Source organism: Protopterus annectens, chromosome 3.part0 (assembly GCF_019279795.1).
Source record: "Protopterus annectens isolate FY-2018-M chromosome 3.part0, PAN1.0, whole genome shotgun sequence".
Classification (NCBI taxonomy): Eukaryota; Metazoa; Chordata; order Ceratodontiformes; family Protopteridae; genus Protopterus; species Protopterus annectens.
This window is the reverse complement of record NC_056731.1, coordinates 115,341,685-115,360,079: the sequence shown is the minus strand read 5'-3', so window position 1 is coordinate 115,360,079 and position 18,395 is coordinate 115,341,685. Positions and strand designations below refer to the sequence as shown.

At 39.9% G+C, this 18,395-nt stretch overlaps 1 protein-coding gene across 2 annotated transcripts in view; it reads right to left on the bottom strand.

The window, feature by feature from the left end:
* Window positions 1-15,620, bottom strand: part of MRC1 (mannose receptor C-type 1) — a 1,874,292-nt gene extending 1,858,672 nt beyond the window's left edge. For both annotated transcript variants that reach the window (XM_044064625.1, XM_044064626.1), the window contains exon 1: window positions 15,480-15,620. In XM_044064625.1, the coding sequence (XP_043920560.1) occupies window positions 15,480-15,546 (67 nt within the window). In that variant the 5' untranslated portion in view covers window positions 15,547-15,620. The remainder of the gene's footprint in view (window positions 1-15,479) is intronic.
* Between the last annotated feature and the right edge of the window lie 2,775 nt (window positions 15,621-18,395).

Here is an 18,395-nt window from a genome sequence, read left to right as displayed (position 1 = left end):
AGCAGCCAGCTCCAGACTAACTGTGATCTCTGTGTGCACTTAAGGGAAATTGTACTTTACTGTGTGTATTAGTTATCCTTTCTTCTTCTATGAGGCAACCTCTCTGGTGTTAGAGGTGAGGACTGAGGCTCCTTGATTGCTGGGCCAGGGCACGGTCATCACAATGTCCATTAGCAGTTAGTTTGGGCCCATATAGCTTATGCTACTGCAAAAGTGAGCTAGTGTTGAACATCTGATGATATTTTTGCATCCCGTATGTACAGCAGTTCTTATAGTTACTGTGGCACAATCACAGATGAAAAAAGAAGAGGCTTGTAAGGGATCTCTAGCAATGTCATAAAAGTATGCTCCAGTATAATAAATGGACTTTCTCAGTAGCATCCATGCCTGACATTTGACAACAGATTGATCAAGTACTACCAGGGCTTTACTAATACATAGTGTTATTACTTTGTTATTCTGGTGATGTGAGGCAATGATGTAGATCACCTAGGTAACATGCAGAGAGCACTAAGCAGGCCAAAGAGTATGAGCTTTGGATAAACAAAGATAAGTGTGAATACTCTACAGAAGAAAGCTTTTAATCAGGGCACATGACTTCCAAGAATGGACTAGACTAGTCACGTGATATAGCAGATGCTGTGTTGCAGGCACCTAGGCCTCAGAATACAACGCAGTCAAGCCTGAATTTAGAAATGCTAAACTATTGCCATAATTTTCTACTGAAACTTTCAACAAGACTACACCCATTAGAGGAATTCTGACAGAATGGGTCAGGAAAAAAGAGAAACAGACAGACAAGTGTGAACAAGCTTCATCTTGTAGTCTCCAGTTTGAGTCACTCAATATCTACTTGTTTATTATTTGACTCAGTAAGTCATTTAATCGGGCAGTGCTCCCTGGTATCCCTGGAAAGGGCCACTTTTACTTGTTTTCTAACTAGTTAACAAATAAATAAACTTAAAACAAAAACATTTGTTGGAAAATGTTGCATCTAATGAAGTACTTATCCATTCTGGCCTATCAATGCCTATTAGGTTGACATGTGATGTTTTATCTTATGGACATAGCACTGTTAAAGGGCATGAACAGAAAAGAAAGAACCACAGCATTTGCTTCAAGGGTCCGGGTTAATGCTGAAAGCTCCTACACTAGTGACAGAGGTGCAATAAAGAAATGCAGTTAGCATCTACACAGAACAAGGCTGGCACTGGTTATAGATCATCAGCCATATTCATCCCACAAAATGGGGTATCAAATGAGAACTACAGAAAGTGTACAGCAGTAGTTCTTGTTTTAGGGAGGATTAAATTGAAAGTGTAACAAACAAAGCAACACAGTAATACTGAGGGGCTGTTATACCAACAGTGTTAAAAGCCTGAGGAACCAGTAGTTACTCAACTTGAATGTGGAGCACACACTAGTTACTGCAGTTAACTAGCTTAACTAGCACAAATATTGACATGTGACATGAACTGAGAGGAGACCATTTGATTGTAAACATAAGGAAATCGTAATAGCTTGTTAGATCCTGATTTTGTTGCTACTGATTAACAGTCACTTACATGTCAAAGAATATTAATTTCAGCCAAACTATTTTCCAGTTTATTAGTTACTATGCATGGGGGTGCCTGGAAACAACAACAAAAAAAGTTCCTTGCCCGAATCGTCCTGCATTGAAATGGCACTGATATAAGAACTGAAGACTTAGCCAAAATCTGCAATGGATATTAAATGATCCAGGAATGCTCCAATCCAACACATTTGCATTGTTATGGTTAGTCATCAGGAAAATGGCAACATACCCCTACTGACTCAGCATGTCCTTTCAGGAGCCCAGTATTCCTAATTATAGGGGATCCACATCCAAAATCCCTGTGAACTCATCAATGGCCAAAGTGATAATACAAGTACTAAGAACAATGTCTGCAAGAACAGGCTTAACCGAACAAACTGCCACTGGCAATTGTATAAAGGTCACATTAAAAGAATTCAAAACATTTGTAAAGCAAAATGTATAAAATATTTTGCATCTATGTGTAACCACACAGCTACAAAAGGACGAGATTAAATGTTTGCGTAACGTTGAAAAAAATTATTAAAAATGTGAGTCTCTAAGGTAAGTCCTGATAAAACAACACAAATATTTTTTGCATATTATAATGTCACAGATACAACGCCAATAATATACCAGCAATGTTATTTTTAAACAGGAAACTGCACTTCAAATGGAATTTAGTTAAAACAAATATGCACAGGTCAACATAGGTTCATAGGTTCATAGGTTCATACTAGGCTATCTGCCCAAGGGCATTTATAAGCCTAGCCCATAGTTATGTGGCTTTCGCCACCCCTTTAGTTTGAATAAAAACTATGCCTATCATTTTTCTGTGCCTCTGTCAAGCAGTGACACTGAAGTAATCCCTGGGGTATATCTGCGATCTCCCATCCATTGGTCAAGATTCCTCTTGAACAAGGCCAGCGAGGTGCTCTGCCTCACATGTACCGGGATTTTGTTCCACAGCATAGGGAGTCTCTGGGTGATGAATCTGTCCCTCCAGCACGTTCTATTTATAACCGTGTCAAGGTTTAAGTCTCCGCCCTTGTGGTTCTGAGGGATCTAGATTTTTGAGGTGAAGCATATTCATCAAATCTGGGTTTGACATGGCCTTATATGTCAGGCACAGGTCACCTCTGAGCAAGCGGTATGAGACTGAATAAAGCTGGAGTTCTTTCAGTCGGGCAGCATAAGACATATTTTTGAGACCCTTTATCCTTTTGGTGAGGAACTTTTGGGGCCTTTCAAGCTGCATCAGGTGTCTGGTCAGATACATTCCGAACGGGGCATTGTACTCAATCATAGGTCTAATGAGTGATGAGTACAGGGGGACGATGACCTCCCTTGATCTAGATGTGAATCCCTTCATGATCAGGTGGGCGATATAGAAGGTTTTCCTAACTACTTTAGCAACATGAGTGTCAAACGAAAGACTACTGTCAACTTGGGTCCCCAGATCCCTGATAACTTTTTCTGTGCTCAGTGGATTGTTACCTATATGGTCAGTGGCGTAACTATGAGAGGCGAAGTGAGGCAATTGCCTCAGGGCGCCAAGCAGCAGGGGGCGCTTTGGGCCGACGGATGTTGTCACGGATTGTTTGCTTATTTAGTAAATGTCCATTGTCCGGTGGTAAGAATCCCAGTCTGCAGCCCTCCCACCTAGAAAAAAAAAACAAGAAAAAAAATCCGTGAAACAAAAATTTCATTCAGACTGTCTTTATCGGCAGTCCGAATGCAGAGAAACGGGTACCCAGCAACCTGTGCTGTGTAGGATACCCAGACATCTGTGCGGGCCGGTCAACTACCGCACAGAACAGAGGAGTTCTGGACTGCTTCCCTTGCAGTCAGGGCCAATGAGGAGTGAGCTGAGAGCTCTCTCTCAGCTCTTGTGGGAATTTTGTTGCGCGGGCGTCGTGTAGAGTGATCGGGGTTTCAGACATGGTCGTACGGTCGCTGGCTTAGTTTCCTTTGGCTGGATTATGTGGATGTTCATTCTGTTGGTCGGACTCGGACGGTCGCTGGCTTCAGAAGGTAGGTGCAGTGTATGTGAATTATGAGAAGATGGAATACTCCCAGATAGAGCAGTTTCAGGGTTAGTGTGTATTTCCCTATACTCGCACTTCAGTTATCACAGAACTGAGGACTGAAGTTGCTGCCCTAAATCATACAATGTAATTCCAGTATATAAGTGATGATCCTGCCCCAAACACCTTGACAATTTACAGTTAGAGCAAGGTAGTTACAATAGTAAGAAAATTGCCCAATTCTCTCAAGAAACTGTCCCTTGATGGTGAAATGTGAAATGGTATTTGCAAGGCCTAGCAGGCAGGTTGAGCACTTTGATTTTCCTAGGACTTTAGCAAAGTGCCAGACTTTGATCAACTTCTGTGAGTGCATGTCATGCAACTTTTAGGTAACTCTTATTTGGTGCAGAAATGACCCGGTCAGTGAAGTAAATGAGATTAGCAAGAGGTGACTTAGCGAAGATATTCTTTGAATGCAGCCCTTCATGACTGAACAGCCATCCTCCATTCTATGTTCTCTTCATTTCCACTGGTAAGGTAGCATGGATGAGAATGAAGGTACACACCAAGAAAACCAAATGCATGAATGGAACAATGACATATATTTGCCTGACTTTAGCTTGGATATGGAATGACTATCTATGAAAAAAAATAGAGAATTCTGTTATTGATATGGCTGAGACTCAAGTGCTTGAAAATTTTGAAGGACCAGTCAGATCTCTCCAGCACCTTCTGCTATGTCTTTCTTATTGAATAAATTAAAAGGTTTCATCAGTTTTTATACTTTGGAGATCATCTCTACCTTGCCAACTTACCAACGTCATGCAAAGAGCCTGTACAGTTAGTACCATCAGCTATGAAAAAGATCCATATAAAATGGGAAGATCGACATGTTAATCAGTGTTCAGTTAAAGCCAAGTTTACTAGTGCCAAAGCATTAATCCTCCAGTATCAGTTCCGCTGGACTAGATATTCCCAGGATAATGTTTTTACCCATAGCTTGGTCAAAGTCAAAACTTCTGTGATGGTTAGATAAAATGTTACAAAGATACACTTAAAACATATCGGTAGAAACCATATGTTGCTATCTTAAGGTGGACGATATTATCCATCAGCCAACAGTACCAAGAGTACTACTCACAGCTGAAGATGCTCTCACCAAACAAAAAGAAATGTAAGTGTAAAAATGTAAGAGCAATCACCACGAAAGCATCACCAAAATACAAAATGCAGCTTGTCCCAGATGAAATCCAAAAGCAGTCAAATGGAGTAGTAGTAAAAACGTTTATTCCAAAACAGAAGATGAGCGCTTTCGCATAGCCAAGCTATGCTTCATCAGATATAATAATACAAGATAAAATATCAGGTACATATATACAACATTTTGGCGGGCTCATTAACTAAACATATTGCAACTGGGCAATTAAACAATTAATAGTCATGGAGACAGAATCAAATTAAAAAGAGCGTCAAACAAATAAAACTGCTCATTAAAGTTATATACAAAATTCTAAAACCATAGATCGCCCCAGCGATCATATCAAACACAATACTGATGATATGTACATTAGCGCACAAAACCATAGGCAATCAAACTTCCATTTAAATTGTCAGTAGTATATATACATTCATTCTTATAAATACTATATTCATTGCAATGTCAGCCATAATGAAACACTACTCACAAATGTGGGTTCATCACTAATCAATTGTTGCATAAATCACACTGAAATGTCCATACCTAGAGTATGTTCACCAATAGCATAGTTAGGCAAAAAAATTATTGTAATCCTTCATGGATTTGAAGCTGTAAACATAGCAAAAAGTTAACCTTGCGTTATACGGAAGATAGTCAAACTCACATATATGCACGGAATATCACGTGCATTCAAGCACCAATAGGGCATCTTGAGAAATGCAAAACGATATTCTTGGTCCTAGTGCCTGAGATGTACAGTGCAAATCAAACGTTAAAAGTCCACAATTCAAACAACTCACTTTCATAAAAAAGGGGGCATTAGCTCCTTAACCATGTGGAACTAAGCACCCGATCATTTCTGGATGTTTACAATAATTCAAACAATTCAAAAAACATTACTAATGAAAGGTGAAAAACGGAACAGAACATAAAAAACATGAAAAATAAAGTGATGATAGCCATCTCTAGTACGAACCAGTATGCCACAAAACGTCTCTGCACACCAGATATAACAAATATTCGAGTTAATGTATAGAAAATCAGACATGTGATCAGTTGTTAAATATGCATCAAATAGAAGCAGACAAACAACCATGTGAATTGCATGTTGAAAAATATATGTCAAGGCTCAAATTACCCTGATATACTGTAAATGGTATAAAATAAAATTATAAACCAATATTTATACAGAGTTAATCTATATGTGAAATGTATGGATACTTAATTCTGGAATGGAAAATATCTAAGTATACAATGTGAATACACAAAGACAAGCAATACTCATGCTGTAATACTAAGTGCTTGATCAACAAGTATAGAGTAGGATATAAAATTTATTCACAATAATAAAGGTGTGAGCTGTATCTAAAACGCTCACGGGATCTTGAGCTGAAAAATTAAACAGTACTGTGTAGACATTTAGGTGAATGAAGTCATCTAAATCTAATGTACTAGGTATAATAAACAGTGTAGAAAACACAGCTCAAAATATATCCCAGGGTTTCCTTACATGGTATTATCTACGTTCAACTAGTGCAGATTTTAAAGGGATAGAGCTATTCAGGCCAGGTGGAAGGTGTGCTGCTAATTTTAGTATCCAATGTAACTCGGCTTTAGCCAGCTTGTTGTCAGTATTCCCTCCCCTTAAAGTAGGTGTAATAACCTGTAGGATCCTAAAAGTAAAAGAGTGGGAATCATTATCTTGCACATGCCTAGATAATGCATTAGTCTCCTCTTGTCTCCGGATTTCATAGAGGTGATCATATATGCGGTCCCGCAATCTTCTTTTGGTTAAGCCTATGTAAAAGGCTGAACAAGAGGAGCAAGTAGCCAAATAAATCACATTCCTGGTATTACAATCCGCATAGAACTTAGGTTTAAAAACTGTGTTCATATTAGGATGTTTGTACTCCTGCGTTTTACTTAGGTTGTTGCATCTAGGACAATGTAAGCATGGATAAGTCCCTTTGGTTACTATGTCACCCAATAGTAAACTGGTAGGTTTACCTACATTGGTAATATATTGGTCATTACAAAGTTGTTTCTTGAGATTTTCACTGTTTTTATAGCAAAACCTGGGTATGGGACCTACTATATCTTTAATCTGCTTATTTGCCGTAAGAACATTCCAATTTTTTCTAATAATTTCTCTAATGCTTTCAACTTCATTTGTATATTTAATAACATAGTATATTCTATTTTCATGAATGGTAGATTCCATAAAAACTTTATTCCTAAATCCATGTGAAGTAAGGGGTTCTCCATTGGTGGCAAGATCTATGTCACCAATGATTTCATGTCTGATATTTCTGACCATGTTTATGTCATAACCCCTTTCTTTAAATAGAAGTTCTAATTTATTGGATTCCTCAAAAAGGTCATTCTTGCTTTGACAAAGTCTAGATACTCTAATAAACTGACTGGTTACTATCCCACGAAATGTGTAAGCTGGGTGCATGCTGTCAGCAGCTAGCAATGCATTTCTCCATGCAGTTTTTCTATAGAGTGTAGTAGTGATAGTACCTTCGTCAGTCAACCATAGTGTGACATCTAGAAAATTAACATATTGATGTGAACTCTCTACCGTAAATCTTAAAAAATTAGTAGTAGTTTGTAGATGTTCCAGGAATATCTGAAAATCTGTAGTTGAGCCTTCCATCAGCCAGTCGTATTGGTGTTATAACCTCTGTCAAATGATAGTTTGCTTTGGAGAAATGTGTCTACTTCTGGAATATGAGAAAGATATATATATATATATATATATATATATATATATATATATATATATATATATATATAGAGAGAGAGAGAGAGAGAGAGAAAGTAGGAAGGAAAAGACTGTAAATCTACTGGTGAGCAGATCTTCCACACTGAAGCATCTGTACTTTTTTTCAGAAATCTGTAGACCTGCATTTGAATTACTGTATTACCTCAAGACCCATTGGACAACTACATTAGACATAATCTTTGAATTGAGGGAGGGCCATCTATGACTTACATAGCACAGCAGATTTTGAAATGGGAACTGTGTACAGGGAAGCATGCTTTAAGCTGGGGAGACCCCTTTTGTTATTGAAGTGCATCATTATCAAAGCTCTCCTGTGTACAAATGCAGAAATATCGTTATACTGAAATGAATTGTCTGTGTGCAAATCGCCAGTTTGTGGTGTTGCACACTTACTCACAGTTCTACTGCTCTGGAGTTTTATTTATATATATATATATATATATATATATATATATATATATATATATATATATATATATATAGTTAGGGGAAGCAGGGGCATAGCACAGTACAGTCACAACACCTTACAAAAAGTGCTTGTTATGCTGTTAGCATGCATCTTCCTATATTTATTTGTGCTGTAAATTGTTCCAGACATTTGTTTCTTGTTATAAACATGCTCACTAATTTTCTGCATTTAAAATGTAGACTGTCATTTACTAAGGATTTTTGTTTATTACTAATATTGTGACATTCCTGGCTTGCGATCTTCTGGTCTCATTAATTTGAGATTTAACATTGTCATGGTTGAACATTCGAACTTCTGATTGCAAAATATATATATATATATATATATATATATATATATATATATATATATATATATATATATATATATATATATATATATATATATATATAGCTGTATACACAACTATTAATTAGTAGGAAGTTATAAAGCATTTTTTGTGCTACTATATGTGATTTCTTTGGCTTCGGTCATCTCGATGGCTTGGGTTCCGGGGGGGGGGGGTTGGGGCGCCTAGGAAAAGTTTGCCTCAGGGCGCTTCTAAGGTAGTTACGCCACTGTATATGGTAGCTAGGGGTAACCTTGTTTTTCCCGAAGGGTATGACTATGCATTTTTTGGCGTTTAACTTCAGGCCATGGCTCTGGCACCAGTTATCCGTTTCTGTGAGGCCCTTCTGGAGGATATCTGTGTCAGATGTGTTTTCGACTATGGCGCCCAGTTTGCAGTCATCTGCAAACTTTGTCAGCCATAACCCTCCTGTGTTTGCTTGTACTTCAGAAAAGTAGATGCCGAACAAGAGTGGACCCAGGACTGAGCCCTGTGGGACACCACTTGTGACAGGCTTTGAGTCTGACATGGCTCCAGCAACTCTGACCCTGTGGGTTCTGTCACTTAGCCAGTTTGCAACCCATCTTGTGATGTATGGGTTTACATTCAAGCTGATGAGTTTTTCGATGATACCTGAGTGGGGTATTGTGTCGAAGGCCTTTGCCAGGTCGAGGTAGGCTGTATGGACTGCCTTTCCCTCATCAATGGCCTTGGTGACTGTCTCGAAAAAGTCAACCAAGTTTAAGAGGCAGGATCTGCCTTTGACAAAGCCAAACTGGGTTGGATCCAAAGTCTGCAAGTTCCCTATGTCTTTATTTATGAGTTCCATTATGATCCTCTCCATGGCTTTGCAGATAAGGCTTGTCAAGCTAATGGGTCGGTAATTTCCAGGGTCTGTGGAGGCACCGCCCTTATGAAGTGGGACCACAGTCGCCGTGCGCCACTCCTTGGGTATGTATCCTGAGGTGAGGCTAAGATTAAACAGCTGTCCTAACTGTGGGTTTAATTCCTCGTTGAGTTCATGAAGCACACAGCCAGGGACACCATCCGGTCCCATGGATGCTGTGTTTTGCCTTAGTGAGGGCAGTTCTCACCTGGGCGTTGGAGATGTTTGGGGGGCTACAATCCTCTGGAATAGATATCTCTCCTTTTGGAGGGGAGGGGGGAGAAGTTTGCACTGAACCTGTCAGCCAGTATGTTAGCAATGTGTGTAGGTTCAGCAATTTTCACATCATTTTGAACTAATTCTGAGCATATCTGGGAGTTTCCTCCTAGGTTTCTAACATAGCTAAAGAAGGCCTTATGATTGTCTTTAGAGTCCTTGGCGATTTTTCTCTCAAAATTTGCCTTTGATGATTTTATGAGAGCTCTTAGTTTTTACTTATAATGATCAAAGGTGTCTTACCTTTCAAGGATTTTGCTCTATCTTGTAGTAGCTTCCTCCTTTTGTTGTAGAGCTTGTTTATGGCTGGGGTCCACCAGACTGGACGCTTGCCTTTGGTACAGAGAGTCTTAGTTTTGTTTGGGATTGCCTGATCCATGCAGTCCTGTAGGTGCTGGTAGAAGGCATTTGTAAGTGATTCAGCGGTTTGAGTAATGTTTACCACTGGCTCAGGGGCCTTAAAGGAGACCACACTAGTTTTTAGAAGTGTGAAATCGGCTTTTGAGAAGTTTTTCACTGTGGTCTTTTTTGTTTCAGGTGGGGGCGGGATGAGGACCTCCAGCGAGATTAGTTTATGATCTGATCTCACCAGTGAGGGGTATACTTCTGGTGTTGAACATTTTGATCCCATGTTCATGATGATGAGATCAAGTATGTTTTCACCTCTTGTGGGGATGGTGACTAGTTGTTCCATGGCATTTGAGTTTATGAACTCCAGGAATCTTTGGGTTAGAGTGTTCGGGCTTGAGTAGTGTTCCCAGTCTATATTAGGGTAGTTGAATTCACCTAGTATGATGGTGTTTGGAGATACATTTATCCCCTCCAATGTTTTCAGGAAGGCCATGTGAGGTTCCTGAGTTTGAGAGGGTGGCCTGTAACATGCTACAAATTGCAGAGCAGTCTTGCCTATGGTTAATTGCACCTGGATGGTCTCCGATGCATCGTGCGTTGCCACCAACCTTGAGGTGTGGGTGTCCTTTATGAATATGGACACCCCCTCTTTCTTGGTGTTGTCTGGATTTTGGGGCTGGAACGCATGATATGAGGTGAAACCTGTTAGTGCTGGGGTGCTCTCAGGAGCCTTGAACCAGGTTTCTGTCACAGCACAGACATCGATGTTCTCCATATTGAGAAGGGCCTCGAGTGCGTGCATCTTGAGATTGAGACTTCTGGCATTGAGCAGCATTACCCTTAGTTTTTTCCGTTTTGGTGTTCTAGGGTGGTAGGTTTAGAATTTGAGCCTTGCCTAAAAAGGCACTATGGGGTGGCAAGAGCCTTTGCCAATATCCGGAAGCCCAGGGTGACAGGTGCAAGCCGTCCCTTGAAGCAGCGTGGCTTGTCCAGCATGTCATCCCAGGCAGACAGACATTGGATCCCCTTTGAATGACACCAGAATTTAAGCCAATTATTAAAGCTGATCATCTTATCACTGTATTGTGGCATCATTCTAGGTGAAGGTAGGATACTGCTCAAGGTCAGGGTCATACCTGCCTGGGCTACATAATCAGAGAGCTCCTCAACGTCCCTTTTCATGTAGTCCAAGGAGGTACGTCTCAGGTCGTTGACACCAGCGTGGACAATGACTGAGTCGTACTTGTACCTGCTGTTGAGAGACCTGAGTGCTTGCGTTATGTGGCGGATTCTAGCACCCGACAGGCAGCTTACTGTGACCTTCTCCTTACTCAGTCTGGTGAGGGGGACGTCAGTGTGTCTGACTATGGAATCACCAATGACAAGTGTGTCTGGCATTTTGTTTGGCCTTAAGGGCTGTGACTGTTTGACACACTGACTGTGTGGTCTATGTGTTGCATGTGTTGGGTCGTGAGGTGGTAGTTGTTTGGGTGTCTGCTTTGGTGGCCTCTGCTGTTTTGGTAAATTTTTGATCAGAGCCTCCGAGTATGTCTTTGTGTGAGTATGTGTATGATTTGAAGTTGTGATGGTACCATGTGTGACTGGGTATGTATTGTGTGTGGTTACCTTCTCCTCCTGTCTGGTCTTGCCAGTCCTATGTTGAGAGAGCTCAGCCTCCAGTTTGGCCGTATAGTTGCATCTCTCGCATGTATTTGTGTTTTGTGGGAGAAGGAGAGGATTGTCTGTGTACATGAGGCAATTGTAACATTGCCTCAATATTCCCAGGTTCACCAGTTGAGCTGGAGAGGACACTAGCAACTGATCCCTCGACATACTAGAAGTAGTAGATAAAGAACTTTCAAAGGACTCCGGGGGAAGTGGGTTTTAGGCTGATGGGGTACTATCTATAATAAGAGTGCTTTATCAAGGTGCAAGTACTGTAGGAGTAAGTGCTAGGCTTTACAGATAGAGAATAGTCTACTTGGGAATCAAGTAGAGATGAACTTTTCAGTTATAGGATATGCTGGTTAGATCAGCAGTACAGTTTAGGGTGTTTTATAGCAGGGGGCTGAAGGGAGCTAGGAATTGGCCCAAAACGACCAATGGACTACTAGTTTCTGGCTGAAACTTCACCAAATCGGACAAAAAGGCCTATCAGTGCTTCCCACTCCCACTGGTAAGCAAAGAAACTTCCCTCCTTCCTAATAAGGCAATGGATCAGTAACAGGAACTAAAAACAAAGCCCAGGGATCAGCAACTCTGAAACTGGACTACTCTAGTTCAGTAAAGTGGGAAAACAAGAGATTTTTTGTTTTATTACAGAGATAAGGAAAAAAACAGACAGTAAATGCTATAAATGCTGTAAATCGGCTAGCGCACTTTAGTGTGTAGCCTACAGAAACAATTTGCAACAATTAGTAACTTAAAGTGCAATAAACAGTGTAAAATGCAGAAGTCACTTAAAGTAGCAGTAAAACAGGCGAAATGCAGTCGCTAGCTTAATAACAGTGGGAAAGCCACAAAAAATACTTATATCTGGTAGAAAGTCACTCTTTTAGCTCTCTGCTGCTTGGATCACTCTGCAGGCCACCACGAGGATCTGTGCAGAGTTGGTACAAGCTGGAAAACGTGTGTTTATAAACCAAAATCTTAGCATATAAAAGGGAAGTCACTGAGAACTTAAACTAGAGGTCACATGTATTGAAGAGTGACTACAGAACAGATAAATGATATAACATGGCTTTATTTCTTTAAAGAACTGGGCCCCTAACGTATGTTGTCAACATAAGGCATATTAATTGAGAAAATTAGCAAACCAGTTTTTGAGAAACAGGTGGCCCACAACCAATTGCTACATTATGGAGTTATGAGCAGTTATTTGGTACACAAGACAATATAACAAAAGTGATGACAACCACTCCAACCCTTCATGCTAACAAGCCATCTCCTAGACTCCCCCCACCATGGCAGATGTATGAACAGACCTGTAACTGAAGAAAATGAAAGGCCAAGATAATTTTCTTATTTAGACTACCCCAAGATGGATGGCAGAACATACCATAGATGGAAGAGGAATGGATGTCTGAATGTTTCCCTAACCACAGCGCAAGAAGGACACAGCTGTCACAGCATTTCTAATAGAAAACATCCATGAAGACCTTTCTAGGTCACTGCTTCAAGTCCAGTGGGGCCAAAGAGATACTCTCCTATTATTCTGGAAAGGCCCATCACATAAATCAAATGTATTAAGGGAAGTATTTAATTAAGAACAAAAAATTTACAAGTGCCATATCAATTAACACTAAAATCACCACTGCTAAGGAATGCAGCAATATCTTATGACAGTATTTTGAGAAACAAGTAATAGTCAAGCCTAAGTATGGTAATGTTTAGCAATAAGGAGATTATGTCTTAGAAACAGCAATGCCAAGCCCAGCTAAATAATGTGAGCATTTTCGAAAGTAATTTAAATATATACTATTAAGAAAAAACTTACTGCCTATGATAATGTTTGTTTTCTCCTAAGCTGAAAGGTAAGGGGGCTGTAACGCAGTACATGAATTAGTACTGCATGAGCAGATGTGTGCACACATACCCTCTGGGAAGACTGTCTACAACAGCCCTGAGTAAGCAATGCATGTACAGCCACTTTGACCTCCATGTCATTATTATGTGTGTGAGCTTATGGTGGGCAAACACACAACAGTAATCCTATTCAACAGTGCAGGGACTGTACTTGAGAAGTGATTAAGAACCTGAGCTCATGATAGTAGCTACATAATATAGCTTAGTTTAAATAAAGGTGTGGAATGACACATGATATACTGAAGAAATATCTACCAAGAGAACAACTTAAAACAAAACCTACTTTGTAAAATAAGGTGTGAATTATGCTGATTTCTGAGTAGGGGGAATAGCGTTACCCATTTTATCAGCCATAATGGATCCAAGAAATGAGTTAGAAAAAAATGAACAGTAACTTACAATATACAACTGTGTCAGGTGTACAGTAATTCTTCATTTATTTAAAATTGGCTGCCCCCCACCACCACCAAAAAATAAAAAGAAAAGCTATTTTCTGTACCAAGGCTACAGAAATTTAATGTAAGTTTTGATAAATATATACAACACCCACTCACAAAAGAATTGTAGGGCTGACAGCTTATAACCTATTTCTCACTTGATGACTTAAATAAATTATATTCTAGTCCTTCTCTGAAGAATCCCATTGCTAAAGCTGCTGCCTATGCCTCTGACTTCTACTTCCACTTAAATAGTTGTATTTATAAGGCAGTCCCTATCCACACTAACATATTGAGAAGTTTAAAAACAACCCCCTTTGGTGGAATACCCATATAAAAAAATTATACAACAAGAGAAGGTAAGTGATAAATCCTCTACCTACCTTAAGAGTGCACTTAAACAATCTAACAAAGTGCTTAAGGGAACCATTAGAAAGTATGAATTTAAAGTAGCCACTAAATCCAAAAAAAATAAATGCAAAGCTTTCTTTAACTATGTCAGGAAGTTAAGAACTAACACCCAACAGTGTTCAGAGCCAGTTCACAATACTAATAATACACTCTCTGACACAAAGGAAATAGTTAATATACCAGTTGACAAATTTAGTGTATATTTTACTCTGCCCACAGTTACAGCTATTCTAAAGGTTCCACAATCCCAACCATCTGCTTTAATTACTATGAAACAAGTTTTCTCAGCCTTCTAAAAAAACTAAAAATACTTCTTTATTTTGCTTATTTATTTGTTTATTTTCATTTGGTAACCTAGATAGTCTGACTGGACCATGCAAGACCCCTTTTCAGCAGAGTTCTGGGGAGAAAAGCTCCAGGAAGAGTAATAAATATTTACATACATAGAAATCAGTAGAAAAAACAGTGCATTTGGAGGTAAAAGCATGACTTTTCTGTACCATATGTAGAGAAGCAGCAAGGTGTGGTTGTATTGTGTTGGTATTAATAAATCACACCCAAGTTCTTATTAATTCCATAAGCATCATTAATTTAATTTTCCAATTAAGTCCTCTTCTCTAATGTGTCGTTGTGAACTCTTGTGTACAGAAATCATGCCTCTCCTCTTCTTTCCTTTCTTTTCATCAGCTTCGGCATTTCCTGTTACTTAAATCACTTCATTCCTCAACACATTAGTTGCTCTTCTCTATACCACTTTTTATAGCGCAGTTTACCTCACTCAGTGTGGTCTCAAACACTGAATGCCAGGGCAAGAAATGCAGCCACTATAAAGTGTAACAAAAAAAAAATATGTATACGTGTGTGTGCGTGTAAATACTTGGCTGTCAACTGCTGTAAACAACTATCTATATAATTTTTAACTTGGTAATTTTTTTTTTTGCTTTGGCACTTTTCTCCTAGTGCCTCTGCTGAAACTGGACGACCAGCTTAGTTGGACTATACCACTTATGAGATTAAAATAAATAAATAAAACATAAGCATGCTGCAGCTTTCTTAGAAAAGTAAGCAGAGCACTGAAAACATTATATGGTGTTTATAAAAAATAAGGAACTTGCATGGAAAAAGAAATAACATACTTTTCTCATATTTTTAGAAACAGTCAACTTACCCAACTGAGTAGACAGCTGAATGAAGGAAAGAAATACTACACTTAATGTTACAGTCATTGCAGGCATGTCATTATTTTCTGTCCATAAAACTGAATGTTTTCCCCAGTTTTTTTCCAAAGGAAATCCCACCTATGTACTTCTTCAACAAGTGCTGGTGTTTGTATGAATGGAAAATATGTGAAACGTTCTGGGCTCTAAATGATAAGAGAATTTCCTGTCACATGTTGCAGTTTGTAGTAGTAAGAAAGCACATTTGCAGAAGTAAACGTATCAGAATGGAAGATGTTCTAAGAGATCACTGCTGCAGTAACCTATGCTGCATGGGTTACATCCTGCCAAAAATATGACCTCTAGACAGCTTTCAAAGCATCAGGGCACCTTCCACATGCCCTAACTGTAGAGTGGCTTCAGGAGAGTCACATAAAATTAGCAGTAAGGATGCCAAAAGCTTCAGAGCTTTGCTGCCTCAGAAAGGGATTTCAGTGCCCTGAAAGATACATGCTAGGAAAGAAGATAATACAAGGAAACACACACACACACACACACACACACACACACACGTATATGCTTGCATATTTTCACACCCTGGCAATAAACCAGAATAAGAATGGTGGAGGGAGGGGGACAACTACTGCAAAAGTGATCTATTAGAAAATCTGCTGTTTTATTAAGTTTACTTAAACAACTGCACTATGTTCAACATTTAGATCACTGTTGTAGTAGCCTAAGCTGTATGGATGAACTACCAAAGATTAGGAATGTATAGGGCAGGGAAGAAAGCTAAAAATCTAATAGCCACAGGTCCTAACAAAGCCATTTCTGGTTCTCGAAAAGGAATCCAGTTTATAATGCTTTGTAAAAGTATAAACAGAGGACATTGCTGCTTCTAGAATACTTCTAGACTCCACCCTTTTCCAATATGCCACAGAAGAAGCCAAAGCTCTGGCAGAATGAACCCTAATCCTGCCTGAAATTGGCTTTTCAGGGTGAGAATTTCAGAAAGAAATAGCACGAAAAACATCTAGAAATTATCTACTTTGACAATGGTTGTCCTTTTTTTCTTTCCTTCATAGGAAACTAAAAGCTGATTGGCCTTCCTGATAAATTTAGTTCTGTCCAAGTACTATCTGCGCTGCCTGTAGGCATCCAAAGTATGTGAGATTCTCTCTCCCTTGTTTTTACATTCTGGAAGGAATAAAGGGAGATTAATAGATGGGCTCAAAGTAAACTCAGAAACTGCATTAGGCATAAAAGACAGTACAGTTGTGCAAATAAATTTACCATAATAATAAATACTCAGATCACTGTTGCAGTAGTCTAAGCTATTTGCATCCTACATCCATGCCATTGGTCAGCTTTCAAAGCTTTAGGACACTTTCCACATGCTTTGCGGGAGCTCAAGTGGAGCCCCATATAAAGACAGACCAGATCATTTCCTCAGAGCTTTTTTACCTGGAGGAATAGCCCTGAAAGTATAATGCTAGAAAACAAAACCAGCAGTAAACTATATACACAAAGTACATACATTCAATCCTTTGCAACACAAAATGAAAAGAAACAGGCAAAATTAAGGGGCTGGAGGGAAGAGAGGGTACTGCAACAATGATCTATTAGAACATCTACTGATATTACAAGTTTACGTACACATATGTTCAACATTTGTATCATTGTTACAGTAGCCCAAGCTATTTGGGGAGATTACCACAGCTTAGAAACTAAGAAAGAAAGAAGGAAAAAAACTAAAGTTAGGTGCCCCTGCAAAATGGTCCCAACCAAAGCCTGTTCTGGACCTGGAAAAAAATGCAGTTTGCACTGCTTAGTAAAAGTATGTACAGAAGACCGCTTTGCTGTCTCTAGAATACTTCTAGCGTCCACCACATTTCAGAAAGCCACCAATGATGCCAAAGACTTGAGGAATGGGAACTAACATTGCCTAGAAATGGCTTGTTATGGTGAGAATAACAAAAAGAATTTGCAAAAGAGAACCATCTGGAAACAGTCAGACATTGGTTGTACTTTTCTCTTACCTCCATATGAAACATAAAGCTGATCAGCTTTTCTGAAGGATTAAGCTTTGTCTAGGTGGTAGTGAGCCTCCTGTGGACAACTAGGTAGTACCAATCTGCCTGTGGACATCCAGGTGGTAGTGAGCTGCCTGTGGACAACTAGGTGGTAGTGAGCTGCCTGTGGACAACTAGGTGGTACTGATCTGCCTGTGGACATCCAGGTGGTAGTGAGCTGCCTGTGGACAACTAGGTGGTACTGATCTGCCTGTGGACATCCAGGTGGTAGTGAGCTGCCTGTGGACAACCAGGTGGTACTGATGTGCCTGTGGACATCCAGGTGGTAGTGAGCTGCCTGTGGACAACTAGGTGGTACTGATCTGCCTGTAGACATCCAGGTGGTAGGTAGCTGCATGTGGACAACTAGGTGGTACTGATGTGCCTGTGGACATCCAGGTGGTACTGAGCTGCCTGTGGACAACTAGGTAGTAGTGAGCTGCATGTGGACATCCAGGTGGCACTGAGCTGCCTGTGGACAATTAGGTGGTACTGGTCTGCCTGTAGACATCCAGGTGGTACTGAGCAGCCTGTGGACAACTAGGTAGTAGTGAGCTGCCTGTGGACAACTAGGTGATAGTGAGCTGCCTGTGGACAACTAGGTGGTACTGATGTGCCTGTGGACAACTAGGTAGTAGTGAGCTGCCTGTGGACAACTAGGTGGTAGTGAGCTGCCTGTGGACAACTAGGTGGTACTGATATGCCTGTGGACATCCAGGTGGTAGTGAGCTGCCTGTGGACAACTAGGTGGTACTGATGTGCCTGTGGACATGCAGGTGGTAGTGAGCTGCCTGTGGACAACTAGGTGGTAGTGAGCTGCCTGTGGACAACTAGATGGTACTGTTCTGCCTGTGG